At 40.1% G+C, this 23,722-nt stretch overlaps 1 protein-coding gene across 4 annotated transcripts in view; it reads left to right on the top strand.

The window, feature by feature from the left end:
* The window catches only part of MYO9A (myosin IXA), a 116,960-nt gene extending 96,391 nt beyond the window's left edge, over positions 1–20,569 (top strand). For 3 of the 4 annotated variants that reach the window (XM_075857717.1, XM_075857718.1, XM_075857715.1), the window contains 9 exons: positions 4,399–4,591; positions 8,049–8,177; positions 8,440–8,545; positions 8,644–8,775; positions 9,086–9,209; positions 9,346–9,399; positions 15,218–15,405; positions 17,509–17,651; positions 19,250–20,569. In XM_075857717.1, coding sequence (XP_075713832.1) covers positions 4,399–4,591; positions 8,049–8,177; positions 8,440–8,545; positions 8,644–8,775; positions 9,086–9,209; positions 9,346–9,399; positions 15,218–15,405; positions 17,509–17,651; positions 19,250–19,659 — 1,479 coding nt within the window. In that variant the 3' untranslated portion in view covers positions 19,660–20,569. The remainder of the gene's footprint in view (positions 1–4,398; positions 4,592–8,048; positions 8,178–8,439; positions 8,546–8,643; positions 8,776–9,085; positions 9,210–9,345; positions 9,400–15,217; positions 15,406–17,508; positions 17,652–19,249) is intronic. The other variant, XM_075857716.1, reaches the window with a different exon arrangement.
* Positions 20,570–23,722: the final 3,153 nt, after the last annotated feature.

Here is a 23,722-nt window from a genome sequence, read left to right as displayed (position 1 = left end):
ATCTGGATGATTCTGAGAGTGATTGGGAGAAGGTGCTAAAATTTAGCTCTTTGGCATTAACTCAACTCGCCGTGTTTGGAGGAAGAGAAATGCTGCCTATGACCCAAAGAACACCATCCCCACTGTAAAGCATGGAGGTGGAAACATTATGTTTTGGGGGTGTTTCTCTGCTAAGGGCACAGGACTACTTCACCGCATCAATGGGAGAATGGATGGAGCCATGTACCGTCAAATCCTGAGTGACAACCTCCTTCCCTCCACCAGTACATTAAAGATGGCTCGTGGCTGGGTCTTCCAGCACGACAATGACTCGAAACATACAGCCAAGGCAACAAAGGAGTGGCTCAAAAATAAGCACATTAAGGTCATGGAGTGGCCTAGCCAGTCTCCAGACCTTAATCCCATCGAAAACTTATGGAGGGAGCTGAAGATCCGAGCTGTCAAGCGACAGCCTCGAAATCTTAATGATTTACAGATGATCTGCAAAGAGGAGTGGGCCAAAATTCCATCTAACGTGTGCAAACCTCATCATCAACTACAAAAAACGTCTGACTGCTGTGCTTGCCAACAAGGGTTTTGCCACCAAGTATTAAAGAGGCTCTGTCACCAGATTTTGCAACCCCTATCTCCTATTGCAGCAGATCGGCGCTGCAATGGAGATAAGAGTAACGTTTTTATTTTTTTTAAACAAGCATTTTTGGCCAAGTTATGACCATTTTTATATTTATGTAAATGAGGCTTTCTAAAGTACAACTGGGCGTGTTTAACGTTAAAGTCCAACTGGGCGTGTATTGTGTGTGTGTTACATCTGGGCGTGTTTACTTATTTTACTAGCTGGGCGTTCTGACGAGAAGTATCATCCCCTTCTCTTCAGAACGCCCAGCTTCTGGCAGTGCACAGACACAGCATGTTCTCGAGAGATCACGCTGTGACGTCATTCACTTCCTGCCCCAGGTCCTGCATCGTGTCGACCACATCGGCACCAGAGGCTACAGTTGATTCTGCATCAGCGTTTGCAGGTAAGTAGCTACATCGACTTACCTGCAAACGACGATGCTGCTGCAGAATCAACTGTAGCCTCTGGTGCCGATGTGGCCGACACGATGCAGGACCTGGGGCAGGAAGTGAGTGACGTCACAGCGTGATCTCTCGAGAACACGCTGTGTCTGTGCACTGCCAGAAGCTGGGCGTTCTGAAGAGAAGGGGATGATACTTCTCGTCAGAACGCCCAGCTAGTAAAATAAGTAAACACGCCCAGATGTAACACACACAATACACGCCCAGTTGGATTTTAACGTTAAACACGCCCAGTTGTACTTTAGAAAGCCTCATTTACATAAATATAAAAATGGTCATAACTTGGCCAAAAATGCTCGTTTAAAAAAAAACAACGTTACTCTTCTCTCCATTGCAGCGCCGATCTGCTGCAATAAGAGATAGGGGTTGAAAAATCTGGTGACAGAGCCTCTTTAAGTTTTGTTTGCCAAAGGGATCAAATACTTATTTCTCTGTGCACAATGCAAATAAATATATATAATTTTGACAATGTGACCTTTTTTTTTTTTTTATATAATCTCTCTCTCACTGGTAAAATTAACCTAGCCTAAAAATTCTAGACTGTTCATGTCTTTGACAGTGGGCAAACTTACAAAATCAGCAAGGGATCAAATACTTATTTCCTTCTATATATATATATATATATATATATATATTATATATATATATATACACACACAGCCACCGTCATACAGCTTAGCACTAACCACTGATTAAAAGCAAAAATTGCATGAAAATTAAACTTTGTGACTAAAATGCATACTCAAGCAGACCCTTTGTGCGTGTGCGTGCGTGCGTGCGTGCGTGCGTGCGTGTGTGTGTGTGTGTAGAAACGCCAAAACCGCAGAAATGCACCAACCAATTTTTCCATGCAAATTAAACTTGGGATTATAAAGGTATATTCATTTTCCATCCCCCTGCACAAACTCTAGCACACTACCGTTATTTTCTTCAGTGTCCTATCCAGGTTTTTTTTGTGCATAGCATATTGGACCATTCATTTCCATAATTTTTTTCTTTTTTGTGGATCAGCCTGTCCGTTCTGCAAATTATACAGATCCTTGTCCATGTTCCCAGTCCGTCTCACCCATTCTAGTATACGGATCCACAAAAAAAAAAATGTACAGCACACAGAAGACACTGGATCCATGTTTTGCAGTCAACGAAATATAAACGGTCCTGTGCATGATGTCTAAGTCTGTGTTTACATGTCAAAGTGCGTTTTTTTTCCCATTTTTTTGCTGTCGTTTTTTTAAATTGCGGCAAGACCTCTCCATTTTACCACGCATCTGCAAAAATTGTGGCAAATGCACAAATTGACCGAAATGTGTGAATGCAGCCTGACCCGTAATAGGAAATCCCTAAATTTAATCTAATACATTAACTGATATCGGTAGTGGAACTAGTTGTAAACAATAGTTTATGTAGACCGCTAGTGGGTGAAAATATATTTTCTGATGGAAATCTTTTTCATCCATCAGAAACGTATCAGACATTCTTCTCTAGTGAGAATTGTTATCGCTATGACTGTAGCGTGAAACGGTCAGCGAATTTGACACTAGAGATCGGGTATGGACAGGATAGGGACAGTGCAAAATGTATAAACCTTATTGATGTGTGCTTGTGGTGCGAGTGCTTGGGGCAACTTATTTGACGCCGCACTTCAGATGCTGGTAAACGTCCAGGTCATGAAGTTAATGAAGAAGCCTGATTAGGCACAGAGGGGTGATTAGTTGAGCTATTGCCCATATTCTCACGCCTTTTCTGAACACCCCCCCCCCCCCCCAGCGTGTGACACTCAGGGAGCAAGTATTCCCCCTGATTGATTGATAGGTGGGTGATAACATGAACATTTTCAAGTTACCTATCCCCCTGGGGTCATCTGCAGCCATACAGGGACAGAAGGAGGAACAAATATTCTCCTACTCTCCCTGCATGCTGCCTGCACATCCCCCGCTACCCCCCCCCTCCTCCTCCTCCAAACGGGCTAAAGTGGGAGCTGCAAATATATCTAGCTCTTCCTTCAACCTGTATCTAGAGTTGTGATTTAGGTCTTTTTAAACCCAAGAATCTTGGCTTTAAAACAAGACCTTTGATCTAGCTAGAGTTAGCCGTTCGTAGCAAGAACATATCAGATACGTCCTTGGCTACTGAAGTGTCCCTCGTCCAGGGCGTATGAGATATGTCCTTGGAAGTTAAAAGGGTTTTCCCATGAGAGACATTTATGACATACCCACAGGATATGTCATAAATATCAGATAGATGTGGGTCCCACCTCTGGACCCGCACCTATCTCCAGAACTGGGCCCCCAAAACCCTGTTCAGCAGCTCTGTGTTGTGGCTGAATGAGGTGAATTCCGACCATGAAAAAGGTTATATGGTCATGAGTTACATAAACAGCGTAGCTCGCTGAGCTACACTGTTTCTGTAAGTCCCATATACCTGAATAGTAGTTAGGGAAACAGGGTAACTCACATGACCTTTAAATAAATAGGTATTCTTTTTTGGTTTAACTCGCATGCTATGCTGCTTCTGTAGCTGCCATTCACTACTATGGGAGTTACGGAAACAGCGTAGCTCCGCAAACTACGCTGTTTTCGTAACTCCCGACCATATAACCAGGAAGAGGCTGGGTGTCAGCGAGATCAGACAAAGCTAGAACGAGGTTTAGGGGACCCGCATCTATCTGACATTTATGACGTATCCTGTGGATATGTCACAAATTTCTCTCATGGGAAAACCCCTTTTAAAGGGGTAAGGCCCATCTTATAAAGTAATGGCATATTGCTAGTATGTGCCATTATTTTTTGATTGGTGGGGGTCTGACCTCTGGAAGCCTCATGATACTGAGAATGAATTTAGGCTGCATCACCTTCTAAGTTTAACTGTAGCCGGCCGCATTCACTTGAATGGGGACATACTGCAGATCGCTGCACGGAGGGTGGCCTGGTACCGCTGTGCGTAGAAAAACTGAAGGGAGCACTAAATCACAACAAAAGTAGCAGAGCGCACTGCCAGTCATGCTGCGAAAAGTTCTAAATACCATAAATCATCACTGCTTACTTGTATCTTATTATTGCTCTCATGGAGATATTAGCACTACTCTGACTTTACAGCTTCATATGATGGAAAACCATAACATTGTATTATCAATGAACTGAAGCTAGTTATTCTTTTTATACTGATTATATTGAAACCCTCTGTCGTTGCTGTTTATACTTCAAAGTACAAGAGAAAATGATTTCAGGGAAGGAGAGAAATACATTATTTACAGGAGTTTGTTATATCCATATTACATCACATCCACATCACTTTGTCTTTGCTTCTCCCTATTCTTTTTAGTATGACCATGAGCTGTCCAACCGTCACTTTGGGGTGGAATTGTCACGTCTCACTAATGAAGATCGGACAGTTCCTGTGCTGCTGGAGAAACTCATCAGTTACATTGAAATGCATGGCTTGTATACAGAAGGCATATACAGGAAACCGGGGTCCACGAACAAGATTCGTGAACTGAGACAGAACCTTGACACAGGTGAGAACCCCTTGACATTCACGGTTATCAATCCATTCTATTCGGTCATGTTTGTTCCATGGCTTGGTTTGTCATCATAGAACCACTTGGTTTATGGTAACAGAGGGCCATGACATCACGTTCACAAATTAAAGAAATACATAACAAATATAGCAAGAAAAAGGATGAAAGCAAGGGGGATTGTGGGACTTGGTCATATAAATAAAATATCATACTAACAGCGTATTGGCCTAATAGAAATTGTATTCCATTAGTTGGGACCATTCAGTTATACTTTATGAATAAGGTAATATAAGTTTTTGTATACACCACAAGGATATGTCTTCAGTTACCCAGCATCATATTCAATAAAGAATTAGACCCTCCATTTTTCTAGTATAAATATGGGCTACTATTGAACAGTTGTCTCCAACCTGTGGCTCTCCATCTGTTGTAAAACTACAACTTCCAACATTCCCTGACAGTTCAGAGCTGTCGTTTTCAATAACTGGAGAACCACAGGCTCGAGGCAACTGCTAGAATCTATATAAAGCTTTCTCAGATTGTGCTACTTGGCTGGAATCCGCTTTTACCATTTAGTATAGGTTTAGGTTTCCCATAGTACCTAAAATATGCCTCAGTTAGACGAAGAGGAGACCACTGTGAGGAAGTACATTTTGGTTTGGAGCTACATTTTTACATTCGGGATTACATTACGAGCTATTACAGTAGTGTTCAAAAAAAATAGCAGTCCAACATCATTAACAAGATCAAGCCATGTTTTTGGTGGAAGTGATATTTCTACATAGCAAATAATTTACTTGTAAGCGTAGTAGAAAAAAAAACAGAGCCAATATTTAGGACATGCACGCCGCTCATCCTGAGTAATTGAAAGGGGCTTGTTCACAATAATAGCAGTGTGGAGTTAAATAGGTGAAGTCATTCATTCTGTGGAATAACAGTGGTCAATTTTGGGTAGTTCCAGACGTTGTTCTGATAAAGAACGTACTTTGATTAAAAAGTTGATTGGAGAGGGAAAAACATATATAGAAGTGATCTCAAATGCCTTGAAGTGGCGACCAAAACTTGAAATAAGTGGAGGGAATCGGGGAACTACCTTTCAAATGGATCGAAGAATAGGCAAAATGGCAAAGGCTCAGCCAATGATCACCTCCAGAAAGATCAAAGAAGATCTGAAGTTATCCGTGAGTACTGCTACAATCCAAAGACGAATAAGTGAAGCCAAGTTACCAGCAAGAACTCCCCGCAAAGTGCCGTTGTTGAAAAAAAAAACGACACATCCTGAAAAGGTTAAAATTTGCCAAGGAACACATTGACTGGCCCAAAGAGAAATGGCGCAAAATTTTTTGGACTGTTGAAAGCAAAATGGTTCTTTTTGGGTCTAGTGGCCGCAGACAGTATGTCAGATGACTCCTGAGCACTGAATTCAAGCCACAGTACACTGTGAAGACAGTAAAGCATGGTGGTGCAAAAATCAAGATACGGGGATGTTTCTCATAACATGGTGTTGGGCCGATTTATCACAAGGGATCATGGATCAGTTTGAATATATCAAAATACTTGAGATCATCATGTTGCCCGATCCTGAAGAATAAATTCCCTTGAAATAAGTGTTTCAACATGACAAAGACCCAAAACTCACCAGTAAGCGAACAACATGTTGGTTACAGACAAACAGGATTGAGGTAATAGAGTGGCCAGCCCAAACCCCTGACCTCAATCCCATAGAGAACTTGTGGGATGACATAACAAATGTGGTTTATGAGGAAAAAACAAAAATGTAGAAGAACGGTGGAAATGTCGTCCAATATTCCTTGTCTGGAATACATTTTCAGTAGTGCTAGAAGTTGATCGACTCCATGCAACACAGATGTCAAGCAGTTCTCAGAAACAATGGTTATGCCACTAAATATTAGTTCAGTAAAGTAAAATCGAAAACATTTTTTTCAGGTTATACATTACATTTTTGAGTTTTTAAAGAAAAATGCTGCCACTGCTATTTTTCTGAACAGCCTAATATTCCTTTAGTCTTTACTTTTTGTAAAGGATTAACACAAACTGGATAAATTGTGTTATTGTTTTGATTTGGAATTAAAGGGAATGTGTTGCTAGAAAAAAATGTATTTTTTTTTTAGTTAAACAGTTAGTGTATAGGTGATTAAACATTGTTCTAATTTTTTTTATTTTTTTTCACGAGTCAGGAAATATTATAAATTAGATTCTAATTTATAATATTTCCCAGTGCTGGTCACTAGATGGAGCAATTCCCAAAATTGCAGCATTGCATGTGGTAAAGCAACCACATTGCTTTATGCTGCAAAATTTGGGAAAAATCCCTCGCTCTAGTGAGCTCTCAGAGTCCCCCCCTCCTTTATCCTGGCTAGTGCCGGGAGAAACGAGGGGATTGAACGGTCAAACCTCCTACACTGTGTGTCACCATTTTTTGAGCTAACACACAGTGTAGTAGGTTTACATACAGTAGTAATCACACACTAAAACACGAACATACATAGAAATAACTTACCTGCTCCTGCCGCCGCCGCTCCCTCCGGTCCGTCCGCTCCGTCTGCTACCGCCGCTCCAAGTGCACAAGTCCGGAAGCCGCGACCGGAAGTAGTAATCTTACTGTCCGGCCGCGACTTCCGGTCTACAGGAAAATGGCGCCGGACGGCGCACAGTTCAACTTGGACTGTGTGGGAGCGGCGCATGCAGACGGCGTACACCATAGTGGATGGAACGGGCCCCGTTCGCATTCACTATGGGACTGTAGCTGCCGTATTCCATGTCTGTATGTGTCGTTAATCGACACATACAGAAATGGAAAAAAAAATGGCAGCCCCCCATAGGGAAGAAAAAGTTAAAAAATAAAAAAAAGTAAAACACAAACACACAAATAAATATAAAAGTTTTTAATAAAGCACTAAAATCAAACTGATGTAAAAAAAAATTTTTCCGTGACACTGTTCCTTTAAATGTGTAGTATTTCCAGTGCATTTGGGCAAATAAAAGTTCTATATTATTTTGTGCTTTGTTTGCTTTTTTAAACTCACTGCTATTTTTTTTTAACACTACTGTATGTATGTATGTGTGTGTGTGTGTGTATATATATATATATATATATATATATATATATATAATACTGTCAGACATGCCTGCTCAGCATTACACATTCGTGTTTTGTAACTGTTTATGCATGAGTATAATAACTAGTTCATTTTTCTCTATTATAGGGTGAATTCATAGATTTTGTTTCATTAAGTCTGGTCCATTTATCTGAATAGAACTGGCAGAAATCCATGCACCTGCTGCTGCAGAAACAGCCACATTCAGATGAATGGAACTGATTTTCAGTTGCAGAAATCTCTACAACAAAATCTGCTGCATGTGAATCCACCCTTATTGCCACATTACCGTACTTAGTGTTCCATTTTCCTTGTGCTTTATCTTTCTCCTGCAGATATTGACATTGTAAATCTGGATGATTACAATATCCACGTAATAGCCAGTGTTTTCAAGCAATGGTTGAGGGAACTTCCCAATCCTCTGATGACATTCGAACTCTATGAAGAGTTCCTCAGATCTATGGGTAAATAATGGCCGACATTTATGGGGGGGGGTGTTCAATGTCCTTTCCCTACCGGTCACATCTTCTGGAATGTTCCTCTCATTTTGTTTACCTCTTTTTTTTGTTTTAATGTTTTTATCTGACACCTGTCTTCTGTAACTATTAATGCATCATCTCAATTAGCCTAGAAATGGGTTAGTAATAACTATATAGATGCACCAGTGCTTGGTCAGAAATGTACTATTGTCCAATGTTGTGTATTTTTGCCTTTTTTATCTCAAAGGTCTTGGTGAGAGGAAGGAAACCGTGCGGGGAGTGTATTCTGTAATAGACCAGCTCTCTCGGACACATCTCAGCACTTTGGAGAGACTTATCTTTCACCTTGTCAGGTTGCCACTATGTTCATTTTGGAACTAATGTGTAATATTATGTATTATCTCTAGCTGGTCTATAAATGTGTGTTTACCACTGATTTGTTATATTTTAGGATTGCCCAGCAGGAGGAAACTAATCGCATGTCTGCCAATGCACTGGCAATTGTGTTTGCCCCATGTATTCTCCGTTGTCCAGACACTACAGATCCTCTGCAGAGCGTACAGGATATTGGCAAGACCACAGCGTAAGAAACATCAGATTTGTCTTTTAGATATTTCTTTTAGTCTTGAAGCAGCCATATTAATGCTTCCCCTTAACCAAGAAAAATCACTCATGCGGTTTGCTGTATAATCCAAATAGGTTACTTTACAATGACGCCATACAACTATTGTGTGTCCGTTATATGATTTTCCTGTTATCCACACTCATTACCTTTTAGCAGCGCCTATAGTCATTATTTATCCTGTGTAAAGTAAATGTCATTCCATGTACCACTATCATTAATACTGGTCCTTTATTTTATCCCATCGCTGGTTCTGCCGGTCCTGTTTTAGCTGTGTGGAGCTGATTGTTGTCGAACAAATGAATAAATATAAAGCACGTCTGAAGGATATCAACAGTCTAGAGTTTGCAGAGAACAAAGCCAAGAGTCGCCTGTCCCTAATCCGCAGGTCCATGGTAAGAAAATATGGGCTCTAGTGGGAACAACTCCATCACAACTAACACCCGGAGACTTGCCCTTTCTGCCCATCTTTCTCAGCTACTCTCCTGCTTCTAACCTTCTGCTTTCCTTTCATCTCCTTTTCCAATCCAGAAACCTGTACTAATTGCAGTTAGATTTATGAGCATAAATCGCAGCACCCTGCCGGTATGTATACTAAGATCAGGCTGTCTGTGACGCTCATTTGTCGTGTCCCCATTAACACAAGTGCACCCCTCACTCCCACTGTCCTGTGTTCAGTAGATCTGCACACCTTTGAGAATGCATGTTTTGTCCTCATCTTGATATTCGACTCATTAGAAAGATTCACTTATTTACCTGCCTTAGAAGGTATGAAATATCTTTTCCAGGATTCACACAACCAAATCTGTGTGGTTCACCCTCCGTGTGCATGTTTCTTCATTTAAAAAAATCACTTTTATTCTGAAACAAGCATTGCCCGAATTGGATTTCATGTCTCCGATAAGTTTTACCTCTTGTTTTTGTCTTGAGTTTCATGTACATAATACATATTCTCTGTATAACAACTAAATGTAATGTTATCATCCCATCATGAAAGTAAAATGAAATGGGGAGTGGTAAGTAGGAAAAGAAGCCCCCGCTCTATTAACCAGAGAGCTGATAGAGTGTAACTATCTCGCTCTCTCTCTTTCTCTAAAGAAACTCCAGCATCTGTGCACTACAAAGACACCCGCAAAATACTGTCTGGTCCTCCAACAGTAACCGCATCAATTGACAGCAGTCTCCTTCCTAAAGATAGGGCCATAGTTGTTCTATGGATTTTATTGGGGTTGTTGTCACAGCTCACTTTACTGCTGTACTTGTGTATGGCCTCATTGTCATGTTGGTTGGGCAAACATCAGACATTTTGTCTTCTGTAAAAGACGCGGTTGGCTCCACTCTATTTCCAGAGGCCGCATTATAGCCATTGGCCAATCGTAGAGCCTCTGTCTCCTAATATGTTGGCTTGGCCCTTTCCAAAGTGGCATGGGGTTTTCGGGTGCCGCTGCCTCTTTATTCTACTGGTTGGTAGGGGTCGCATCGGTTAAACCTCCAAATAAATCGGTCATTGATTGCCTATCCTAACAATATACAAAGAAAAATAGAGGCTGGCACTGCCAAATAAATATGGTACAACAAAAGTCAAGAAAAAGGGAAAAGAAGGCAATGTGCACAAAGAGAATATCCAAAATACAAAAAGGATTACATTTTATTGGAATCAATGCACAAACATAAATGTTTTTAACTTGGGTGCTTTTAAATGTATTTTAAAAAACATAACCTGTGCATGAATGTTACATGCTAGTATGAACCCTAATAAGCTAATGCATGCAGGACCTATCCTCCCAGATGAAATACACAATGCCCACACCACAAGAATAGAAAGTCAATAAACAATATATTACTATGATGTCAGTCAGTAACAGTGTTTGTCTGACCAGAGATAACATCAGAGGGCAAAAAATGATCAATATCAGCAATATATGAAAGTTGGGGGAAGGTCTATAGAGTCCCCACGCGTATCGCCATGAATGCGGCTTCCTCTGGGGCATGTTGTAGCCTATCAGGGCTTATACTAGCGTGTATCATACATGCATCGGTTGGGAGCTGTTTAAATGGTTTTAACTTATGTTTGTTCATGTATTGATTTGAATAAAACTGAATACTTTTTGTATTATGGATACTCTGAGTTCATATTGCCTTCTATACACACCACTTTTCATTTTTTTTCTTGAACATATCCTAGCAATATACCATCTATGTCTGTACTGAGAGAACCCCTCTCCGTAACTCTGTCTCCATTTTTTATGGGGAAAAAAAAGGTAATCGAATGATGCAGAATTTACTGAGTTTTTCCCTTGTCTTAAATTTAGGTAATTAACAGCTTTTTGTGTTATTAGAAAGATATTGCGGCCCAGACTTCTTGTGTTCTGTGCTATATGGTCTTCATAAACTTCATAGAGCCATATGCTCTGTTTTCAGCATTATTATATCAAGGCTCCCATACGGAATATGGGAACCTCTGTAATTTTAGCTAATGGCTCTGTATAGATTACTGCAGTTTGTGATAAGGAGGTCCATCCTGCATTGTTTGGAATTAAGGGGTTAATTATTGGCTTTTCCATAATACATAATTACGTATATGTACATCATCTGTGATCATGTCGGCACAACAGCTGTGCGACTGACAGCCGCATCCCTGCACTAACGTGCAGGATCGGAGAAAACGTCTATTCTAACCGTTTAATCCTTGATGCACCGCGATCAGTATAGAGGGAGCTATCTTGGTCCTTTCTGTTAGCCCCGGGATGCAATAGCCAGGGCTGACCGGGAAATTCTGACAGCCCTGGGCCTAATAAAGGCACCAAGGGCTTTGTAGTAATAGTGTGTGTTAGGGCATCCCTTCGGTAATAAACACATATGACTGAATTTTTTTTTTTTTTTAAATCTGATGTTCTAAGTAAAAGTCCCCTAATGGGACAAAAAAAATGTAATAAAATAAACTATGAAAGAAAATCACGCCGCTCGACAAAAGAAACAAACAACAATTTTATTCATATCTGCTACAAAAACATATACTTAATATTTTTTAGGGTCAAGACGAGTGCGGAGATATATAATGTAAAGGAAACATCCCACAGAAAACAAGGCCACACATAGCTAGACTTAAAAATAAAAAAAGTAGTGGCTAATGGAATGCGAGGAGTCAAAATCGAAACAAAAAAGTCCTTAATGCCAAAATTGGCTTGTCCCTTAAGGGGTTAATATATTGAGAAAATGAAGAGCCCAGTTAACGTTAACTTTTTTTATTTTTTTCATTGAAACGCCAGGTAGACTTTATTAAAGCCTGCTTCCAGCCAAAAATGTAATTAGACGTTGCTTCATGTGCAGTAAGGGTATGTGCACACACACTAATTACGTCCGTAATTGACGGACGTATTTCGGCCGCAAGTAGTGGACCGAACACACTGCAGGGAGCCGGGCTCCTAGCATCATACTTATGTACGATGCTAGGAGTCCCTGCCTCTCCGTGGAACTACTGTCCCGTACTGAAAACATGATTACAGTACAGGACAGTTGTCCTGCAGCGAGGCAGGGACTCCTAGCGTCGTACATAACTATGATGCTAGGAGCCCGGCTCCCTGCACTGTGTTTGGTCCGGGACTTGCGGCCGAAATACGTCCGTCAATTACGGACGTAATTAGTGTGTGTGCACATACCCTAAATGTTTGGTGTCTCAAAGGCTATGTACACCTTTTACAGGCATTTCTTTATACTATAAAATCTGTTTTATATGAATCCAAATGTTTTTTAATTGACCTTTATTAAAGAATTTCTTTAGTTTTTGCGATGCAGCTTCTTATGTATCCTCTATACTTGGATTCGGCTAATAGTAAACAATAAAGCTTCTGTCAGTGAAGTGAACTGACGGCTCGGCTATAGGCGGGTCATGTGTGTCTCTAACACAAAGGGTTCTAATATTAATCACATATAAGTTCATCAACTTAGATGTGATCGATATTATGGTGATCCAGTGTATTAGCGACACACAGGACCCTCTTATCTATCTATCTATCTATATATATATATATGATACATAGAAACTGTAGCGCAAAACACTTTTTTTTTTTTTTTTTTAAATAAAAGTTAATTGAAAAAAATGTTTGGGATCATTTAAAACAGATTTATTTTTTAAAAAAATGCCTACAAAATGTTTTTATAGCCTTTTAAGGCTGATTTACATAAGCCAATTTCTGCCCATAACGAGCACCAATAATAAAAGGTCGATCGGCGCTTGTTTTAAGGCCCTTTTACGTGGGCTGATGTAAACTGTATAGGTACGAACGATCATTTATACGAACGTTCGGTGCCCATACGGTTTACATATTGATGGCAGCTCATCCCCTGTGTACACGGACAGATGTGCTACGGATGATGATAGGGCTGCATATAAGATGCTATAAGCCGACAAACGAGCGTTTGCTTGTTCGCCGGCTCATCACTGCCTTGTTTGCACAGGGAATGAGCATTGATACGAACACTCATTTGTCCAATTATTGGCCCATGTAAATGGGCCTTTACTCTTAAAATTTCAGCTTTGTCTGTGTCAGACTTGAACTGCCATCAGATTCTTAGACTTGAAGTATCTGTCTATCGGCTATCGTTGTCAGCCATATGGGCTCTCAGCTCACCCCATCAGTCAATCCCGGTGAAAGAACTCATTGATCCATCTCACTGTGGAGAGATGCTTGATAAAATCTATTCTTGTAGGGTGTGAAATTAATACGGTATCAGATCTTCATTTCTCCTTCAGGGATGTGTCAGACAGTTTGGAGTGTTTACCTTTATTTTTATATTTAAACAAGTTAAAATAAATGAATGCTGGGAAGTGTGGTCAAATAGGAAGGAAATGAGTAGCTTCTCCTCCTGCTTAAGGTTAAATAGAATAAACATAGCCGTCAGCCTGATATATGCTGTAACTACAGGAAATTATATTTAAAGAGACTCTGTCACCACATTATAAGTGCCCTGTCTCCTACATAAGGAGATGGGCGCTGTAATGTAGGTGACAGTAATGCTTTTTATTTAAAAAAACGATCTATTTTCACAACGTTAGGAGCGATTTTGGTTTATGCTAATGAGCTTTCTTAATGCCCAAGTGGGCGTACTTTTACTTTCGACCAAGTGGGCGTTGTACAGAGGAGTGCATGACGCTGACCAATCAGCATCATGCACTCCTCTCCATTCATTTACACTGCACTAGCGATATAGATATATCGCTATGTGCAGCTACATACACAAGCCCAAACATTACTACAGTGTCCTGATAATGAATACACATGAAATCCAGCCTGGACGTCATGTGTACTCAGAATCCTGACACTTCTGAATCTTTTCTGTAAGATTTACAGCAACGGATACGAAATCTCGCGAGATCACGGAGCTAAACGAGATTTGGTTTCACTTGCCGGAATCTCACAAAAAAAGAGTCAGAAGTGTCAGGATTCTGAGTACACATGACGTCCAGGCTGGATTTCATGTGTATTCATTATCAGGACACTGTAGTAATGTTAGGGTTCGTGTATGAGGCTGCACATAATGATATATCTATATTGCTAGTGCAGTGTAAATGAATGGAGAGGAGTGCATGACACTGATTGGTCTACGTCATACACTCCTCTGTACAACGCCCACTTGGTCGAAAGTAAAAGTACGCCCACTTGGGCATTAAGAAAGCTCATTAGCATAAACTTAAATCGCTCCTAACTTTGTGAAAAAAGATCGTTTTTTTTAAATAAAAAGCATTACTGTCACCTACATTACAGCGCAGATCTCCTTATATAGGAGACAGGGCACTTATAATGTGGTGACAGAGCCTCTTTAAGAGGTTTTCATCACCTGAATATAGCAGTTATAGGGTACATACTATATAGGGTACAGCGAGTACATACTCGTTGGGCGGAATTTGTGTGTCAGAAAGCCACGCTATTACTGTGCAGCAAAAACCGCATGACGTTTTTTCAATGGCTTTGCCAAATTTGTCATTGCGGTTTGGAGTAGAAATTGTTTTAGGAAAAGGAATTGCCAACATCACTGAGCTTTAGATTATCTTGTGTATCTCCAAATATGCTCTTATGCTCCGTTCACGTGACATTAGGCCTGTATAGTTGAGGTATGCTTTTATTTTTGTCTTATTAGTTGTATACAGCAATAAAAGGCATTCATTAACACGTTTTATTTTTCTCAGTGGAATTGTGCACCCAGCCACTCTAACGTCTAATGTATTTGTTCTTTAAAATGTAAAAAAAAAATATTCAAATATAAATTTTTATGCGGTGCCAAATCGAATAGCAGGCTACCCTATTCAGCACCTTAACAAAAGCGTAAGCCTTGCAAACATAGTTAAAAAAAAAACAAAAAACCTCCTAATTCTACTTGCATTCATGCTTTGCTCTTTATTCAGGGGAAAGGACGGCTTCGCTCAAATCTGAGCCCAGTTATTTCAGGGCGTTCCCCTGTTCCAGATGCTGCTGGTGACCACGGGTTATCTACTATTCCTTCTGAAGATGAGTCTTCCGAGCAGAAGGAAGCAGCCATGCAACAAGAAGAAAGAGTATTGGCCCAGCAGATCGAGACTTTACAAAAGGAGAAGTGAGTGGTGAACCACAATGGAACGTTTCTAGGATGACGTTTTATTAATTCTGTTCAGAGCATACATAGTGTATGTTTTGTTAATGCCACATACTTGAATAGGTTTTTACGGTTGTGTATATTATATACAATGTCTAGGATGCTCTGTCTTACCCCAGCAACGCCAGATATAATAGCCAGCTTTCCATACATTTAAAAAATAAAAATATATGGCTTCAAAATTTTCTACTAAGGAAGAAGATGTATTGCACTATTGAGAATAAATTTCAGAAATCAGTCCCTTACCAATAATTTATAATAAAACTGTAGAGCTGATGTGTGAGCATTTAGCCACAGCGGAACATTATTCAAACTATCTGGAGAAAAAGGATCGGTAAGACCATGTAAAGCTGAATATAGAAAAGCGTTCCCTAATTTCTCGAAATGTAGAAGATCGGTCTACTGTAGATCACAAGCTAGTATTGATGTGGACAAGAACATCATATCTGTATTACGTTGTTAGGCAGCACATGTAATGCATTTCTTTATTCTGTATGTTTGAGATAGCATGCTGTTGTGAAAGAGAAACTACAGAGACTTCGCATTCAATATAATGGATGATATTATATGAAAGTAGCCATGTCTTGCTAATCTGCACAACCCCTTAAAAGTAGTTTTCCCAACACAGACATTTAGGGCATATCCACAGGATTTGACATAAAAGTAAGGCATCCACTGCATCCAGCAGAGAGAACTGTGGACATGCGCGCCCACCACTTCATTCAATCTCTATTCTAGTCTAACAACTCTAGATAGACCAGAATGGAAAAAGCTACTGACACGCACGGCCACCTCTCCATTCATTCTCCTCCTGGTGACTCATGGGAGCTTTAGTTCTCCTAATAGGCTGCGGTACCAGAAGTGTGACCCCAGCTGTCAGATATTTATTGCATATGCTGTGGTTGTCTTTAAACATGAGGTTTCCCACCAGAGACTCCAGGCCAAAACAAAAAAATTCAGCTTTTGGCCATTCACGGGCATCTACGTTCCTCCAAATTTCATTTAGGCTATGTTCACATCAGCGTTGGTTTCTGTTTAGGGGTTCCGTCAGACTTTTCCGTCGGAGGAACCCCTCAACGAAAAGGCAAACGGAAACCATAGGGGTTCCGTTGCTTATGGTTTCCGTTTGTCACTGTTGTGTAAGGTTTCACTTTGAAAGGACAGAATCAATAGCACAATAGACCGCGCTATTGATTCTGTCAAAATAAACTGAAAAACCTGAACCCTTTTACAACAGTGACAAATGGAAACCATAAGCAACGGAAACATTACCATTGAAATCAATGGTAATGGAAACAGGGTTTTCGTTTGCCTTTCCGTTGAGGGGTTCTTCCGACAGAAAAGTCTGACGGAACCCCTCATCGGAAACCAACGCTGATACGAACAGGCCCTTACCTGAATGGTGCCATTACTAAGTTGAACCCTGTGCTATCCATGACAATGCAGTCATAAGTGCTGCCATGAGTTTCCTGCGAGTCCGTATAGGAAATACACTCCAACTGGATCACATAATGTTACAGTGATGACCACTACCCTAGAGGATACTAATAGGGCACCAATGAGGAAGGGGCTTGGAAACTGTTTATATGTATAAATCTCTCATTTTCTTCTAGTCCGGCTCCACGATGCTGCTAGTTTTACATTTTCCCAGCCTGGGAGCAGCTTAGCTTACATTCCAATAAACATGTTAATAACAGGATAAATTTTATTATTGTTAGCACTAATATATAGTTAGCATAGTTAAGAGCAGAAAAATAATGAAAAACTGCACAGAAAAAAAACAGCCTAAGGCCCTTTTCACACACAGCATCTGGCAGCATTTTTCGCAGCGTTGTTTTAGGCTTTTTTTGGGGAGCTAAAAGGCTGCATCCAGATGTTAGTTAAAAGTCTATTGTGAAATTTGAAAATGTCTACATACTTAGCATTTTGGTTTGTGCCGTTTTTGTACCCTGTGTGGAGGAGGTCTAAAAGGGGTGTTACATGCCTTGTGAGACCTTTTTTTCACTTTCATTTTCTTGCATAATATATTTTCTTCACATGTTTTTTTTTTTTCTTCTAAACTAGGGAGGAGCTTGCTTATGAAATGCTAGCTTTAGAGCCACGAGCTTCAGATGATGAGACCTTGGAGTCCGAAGCATCTCTTGGGACAGCAGACAGCTCTGAGAACCTGAACTGCGAGTCTGAAGCGGCGGCATCCATCAGATCAGGTTGTTATCGCTTCATTTATGTTGAGATATGAGAGCATCGATCTATATGATTCACCAGCCAACATAATATAGCGGATGAAATTGATTCACCATGATCAAAACACAAATGATAAATCAGTTTGCCTAATGGCTATGCAATGGCAGTCTGGTGGATCAAGAGGATCAATTCCCTCATCACTAGGCATTTTCTTGCAATTTATATTACCAGAACAGTAGTGATATCCCCCAGTTCTGCTTGTATAATATATTTTCACCTTAGGACTCATTTAGACGAGCGTAATACTAGTCAGTGTGCTGTGCGTTGAAATCACTCACATCACACGGACCCATGCAATTCAATGGAACCATTCACACAGCGAGTGTCCATTGCGTGAAACTCTGCATGTCCTATATTGGTGTGTTTTCACGGACGACATCCGCATGCTGTCAGTGTTTCACGCATCAAATATATTGAAAAGCAGAGAAATAAATTTGAATTAAGTGCTTGCGCGGACGTGAGAAACGCATGCCACGCGCAAAGCACACTGATGCCAATACGCGACGGACAAGATATTTAGGAAAAACGCTGCGTTTTTTTTACGCGTGCAAATCTGACATGCTCGTCTGAATATATCCTTAAAGAGGCTCAGTCACCAGATTCTCAAATCCCTATCTCCTATTGCATGTGATCTGCGCTGCAATGTAGAAAACAGTAAAGTTTTTTGTTTTTTTTAAACGTTCATTTTTGGCCAAGTTATGAGCTATTTTTTTATATATATATATATATATATATATATATATGCAAATGAGCTTTGAAATGGACAACTGGGCGTGTACTGTGTTTTTAACTGGGCGTGTTTACGTGTATGACGCTGACCAATCAGTAACCAGTCAGCATCATACACTCCTCTCCATTCATTTACACAGCAGTGATGTGCAGCCACATACACAGAGATTAACGTTAATCAAGTGTCCTGATAATGAATACACACGACCTCCAGCCTGGACGTCATGTGTAGTCAGAATCCTGACACTTCTGAATCTTTTCTGTGAGATTTCCAGCAATGGAAACGAAATCTCGTTTACCTCCGTAATCTCGCGAGATTACAAGTGGATTGCTGGAAATCTCACAGAAAAGATTCAGAAGTGTCAGGATTCTGAATACACATGACGTCCAGGCTGGATTTCATGTGTATTCATTATCAGGACACTTGATTAACGTTAATCTCTGTGTATGTGGCTGCACATCGCTGCTGTGTAAATGAATGGAGATGAGTGTATGATGCTGACTGGTCAGCGTCATACACGTAAACACGCCCAGTTAAAAACACAATACACGCCCAGTTGGACATAACGGAAAAAAAAACGCCCAGTTGTCTATTTCAAAGCTATTTGCATATGCATATGCATATATATATATATATATATATATATATATATATATAACTTGGCCAAAAATGAACGTTTTTAAAAAAACACAAAACGTTACTGTTATCTACATTGCAGCGCCGATCACATGCAATAGGAGATAGGGATTTGAGAATCTGGCGACAGACCCTCTTTAAGCACTTGTTTAATCTGATTCAATTTGTCATTTTTAACTGTTTTACATCCCGCAGAAAAAGCCCTAGCTTTGAGTTCCATGCGAGGTCCACGGACAGAAGCAACAAGAGTACGGAGACAAGTCAAGAGAGAAAATGACAGCACAGATAGTGGGGACCGCAACCTTTCTTCTCCTACTGCTTCATCGTGCTTACCCCACCTGGGAAGAAAAAGGTTCCACTTACACTCCAAATCCCCCTTTTATCGAGAACCTTCTTCAGCAGATTCTCAGGACTCTGGGGTCCCTGTACACTTCACAAGCCGTGGAACTTTTAACCCTGAGAAAGGACGCCAGAAATTAAAGAATATCAAACAATCTCCCCAGAAACCAAGGGATCCTCAGGAGAGTGGGGAGAAAAGGATTCTGGGATCAGATGGCAGCTCACAATCCGTTGTCTTGTTTGGGAACAATGAATTTATGGTTTAAAAGAGGTATATTGGTTCCCGTGTTCATTCTTGCCAAGAGCTGTGCCCTCCCACATAGCTTAATCCTGGTGCCTCGTGTAACTAGGAGAAACCATTTTGGTATGCGCTGCCAACACATATCAAGACCCAGCCACACCATGTTTAACTAAAACCTTACCCAGCTAGCCTATCCCAGACCTGTTTAACACTCCCTTTATCAACACAAACTGATCTGAACAAAGAGAGAGGCTTTTATTATAAATATTATTATATTAATATTATTAATTTTATTTGTGGTTTTTAAGCCCTATATAAATAAACCATTCCCTTTAATTTAAAGCAGCATCTGCACTGTGGTTACACAAAGCTTTGTAAGGTTGAAGCCTCCTGATTTGGATGGCTCAACTTTTCTGTGGGGTAGATCACCCACTTATTTTGTTTAGTCCTTTTCATCTGCACTTCAGAGACATTGGTCAGAACCAAAACTGACCGCAAAGAAAAAAACTCTTGTTCCTCTCGAGTGAGTACATTCCATTTGTTTTGTGGGATCCACAGCGTATGGGCTCGAGAGAAGATACTTCCACGAAGTGGATTCTCTGCTTGGAGTTCAGATTCTGGTTGATTCAAGTGAAAACTTCTTTTATACAGAAGAGGATTTATGTGAAACAGACATAGAAACTGGGCAGCTTCCTCTTCAAACACAACCCGTCTGGCTGCAGATTTTACCACAACATAAGCCTGCTGAGCCTTATAAAAGGCAGACACTTCCATACTGAATGTAAATGCCCTGCATCTGTGGGATGCCACTGGGTGCAAGGTGCAATGGGAGACACTGCTATCATATGTATTCCGTACAATTTGTGTAAATTTCCGGCTGTAAAATCCATCTCAAACAAACCCAGAGCTTATTAAAAGAACAAAAGCTGCGGAAAGTTAAGTCTTGATGTAGTATTATTGCATTTCTTTATTGTTAAATTCTAAAAGAGAGCTGTACAAGAACCGATGCAGGATTAAGATATAAATGCCTAAGAGCTGTGTGTTGCATGGATGCGAAAGTAAGGGCATATGTTTCATATAAACATGAGGATTAACGCTAGAGCTCCATGGTGCCATAGCATTGCTGTAACGGTAATATTATGACCTTACTGCAACCTCAGCCTTAGCCCAATTCACAAGTTTCTTCTGAAAATTTAAGATACATGTTAAAACATATTGATATAACTTAAGTAGTCAGCGTTACATAGGTTGAAAAAAAGATCCATCAAGTTCAACCTTTCTCAATAAATTACCCGGCATTCTTTGCTTGATTGATTAATTATAACCCTCAATGCCATTCGTAAGTAAATAATCTTCTAGCCTTTTTTTAAATGCTGACATAGTATCTGCCATAACTACCTCTTGGGGTAAGGCATTCCATAGTTTAACTGCTCTAACTGTAAAGAACCCTTTCCTCTATTGATGTCTGAAACGTCCTCCCACGCGCAATGAATGTCCCATGGTCCTTTGTAGAGTCCTTGGAAGGAACAGATCATGTGCTAGTTCTTTGTATTGACCACACATATACTTAGACGTCCAAGAGGTGATCTTATTAATCTGTATATTTTCAAAGCTGAACAAGCCTGATTTTTCTAGCCTTTCATTGTAAGCGACACCTCCCACCCATTTAATAATCTTGTTGCCCGCCTTTGAACCGTCTGGAGTTCTCCTATGTCCTTTTTACAATGTGGAGCCCAAAACTGAATTCCATATTCTAGATGTGGCCTTACAAGGGATTTATAGAGTGGTAATATTACATTTGAATCCTGGGTTTTTCTCTCTCTCTTTTTATACACCCTAAAATCCTATTTGCAGCTGCTGCCTGACATTGAGTGCTGCTGCTTAGCTTATTTGTTACCAGATTACCCAGTTCCTTCTCTTGTTCCGTTATCCCCAGTTTTATTCCATTTAATGTATATGAATTAATGCTATTATTGTATCCTAGGTACATTACTTTACATTTATCAACATTACATTTAATCTGCCATGTTTTTGCTCATTCCGCCAGCTTATCTAGGTCTTTCTGTAATATTTTATAGTCAAGCTGAGTTTTAAATATCCTACAAAGTTTTGTATCGTCAGCAAAAACTGACACCTTGCTATCAATCCATCCACAAGGTTATTAATAAAGAGATTAGAAAGAATTGGGCCTAACACCGATCCTTCTGGTACCCCGCTGCTCCTTTTGGTACCCCGCTGCTGACTTTAACCCATTTTGACTAAGTTCCATTTATAACGACTCTTTGTTTTCTGTCCCTTAACCAATTCTTTACCCACTTGGATACATGTTCCCCCAGTCCCTCTGTCTGTAGCTTCAGAACAAGACTCTTGTGTGGAACAGTATCAAATGCTTTTGCAAAATCCAAATAAATCACATCAGCTGCATGACCGACATCCAGATATGCACTTACCTCCTCATAGAAACCGAGCATGTTGGTTAGGCACAACCTGTTTTTCATGAATCCATGCTGGTTATCAGTTATTAGACTTTTCTCTATATACTTTTGTAGTTCATCTCTTAGAACATCTTCAAATATTTTGCACACCACAGATGTCAAACTTACTGGACGGTAGTTACTCGGTTCCACCTTTTTACCATTCTAAAATATTGGCACAACATCAGCCGTCCTCCAATCCTACGGCACTGATCCTGTTATAAGAGTCTAAGAATATGAGATACAATGGTCTGTCCAATACTGAGCTCAATTCCCTTAATACCCGTGGATGAATGCCATCTGGGCCAGGGGATTTATCAATATTTAATTTTCTAAGACGTAGCTGTACATCCTCCTGGGTTAAGCAGGTAATATTGGGTTGGGAACCTTTATCACTGTCCCCCCTGAATATCTGCAGAAAGAAAAAAATTGGGGAACCATATACAGCGCTGCTGGTAATAAAGGTAGAAGAAGTTTGTGTTTTTTACAATAAATTATATATTTTTGAATTTCAAAACACTGGAACTGCTTCTACCTTATCAGCACACCGTATATGGTCCACCAATTTTATTTTTTTTCTTCCTGCAAATACTTTACAGCGGTAACCAACTCCAGTTACTGGATGGGACCTGCCTGCAGCGGTCTAATGATACCTATTTCATTATAAGGCTACAATGGCGTTGTGCTAGCACAGGCACAAGAGGTGAGCACAATTGACCTTCCTCTGTTTCATTCTATTACTTTTGGTGATCTGCACTATGTGGCGCTGTGCGTTTTTTGCTTTCTTCTCTAGCCCCTGAATATCTGGCACTGGGACCTCATCCGTAAACACTGAGGAAAAGTATATGTTTAACATCTCTGCCCAGCCGATATCCTCTACAATTATATTCCCATGCTCATCTTTAGGAGGGCCAATATTAACAGATTTTTTTCTTTTTGGCATTAATATATTTATTAAAAAAATTGGGATTGATTTTAATGTTAGCGGTTTGTTTTTCTGTAGATAACTTGATTTAATTTCGTACATTTTCTATTGAGATCTTGGTAAGTCTGGAATGCTTTTGCTGAGCCCTCACTCTTCAATGTTTTGAATGCTTTTTGTTTTGGTCTTACTATATTCAGCAATTCCCTATTCATCCATAGTGGTCTCCTTTTATCCCTAGACATTTTATTGCAGGAGGGTATAAACTTACTACACAATTCATGTAATATATCTTTAAATGCTCCCAGTTTAGCGTCAGTATCCCTATTTACCAATACATGATCCCAGTCGATTGAATTATGTTTTCGTAAAATTCCAGGTTTTTGTTGCTCCCCTTCATATTGTTTTATTGAAAATTATATTAAAACTTACCATATTGTGGTCACTATTGCCCAAGTGCTGCCGGACCTCCACATCTGATAGTGTCTGGTCTATTTGATAAGACCGGATCCAGCACCTTATTCCCTGTGGTTGGTTTATTAACCAACTGAGTGAAATAATTGTCTTGAATTGTGTATAAAAACTTCCAGCTTTTATCACATCCAGCGGCCTCTATGTCTCAATAAATGTCCCAATTAATGTCAGGATAGTTAAAATCCCCCATAATAAGAACCCCATTATTATTTGCTGCA

The sequence above is a fragment of the Rhinoderma darwinii genome, chromosome 3, assembly GCF_050947455.1.
Source record: "Rhinoderma darwinii isolate aRhiDar2 chromosome 3, aRhiDar2.hap1, whole genome shotgun sequence".
Classification (NCBI taxonomy): Eukaryota; Metazoa; Chordata; class Amphibia; order Anura; family Rhinodermatidae; genus Rhinoderma; species Rhinoderma darwinii.
The sequence above is the reverse complement of the archived record's forward strand: the minus strand, read 5'-3'. Positions and strand labels throughout refer to the sequence as shown.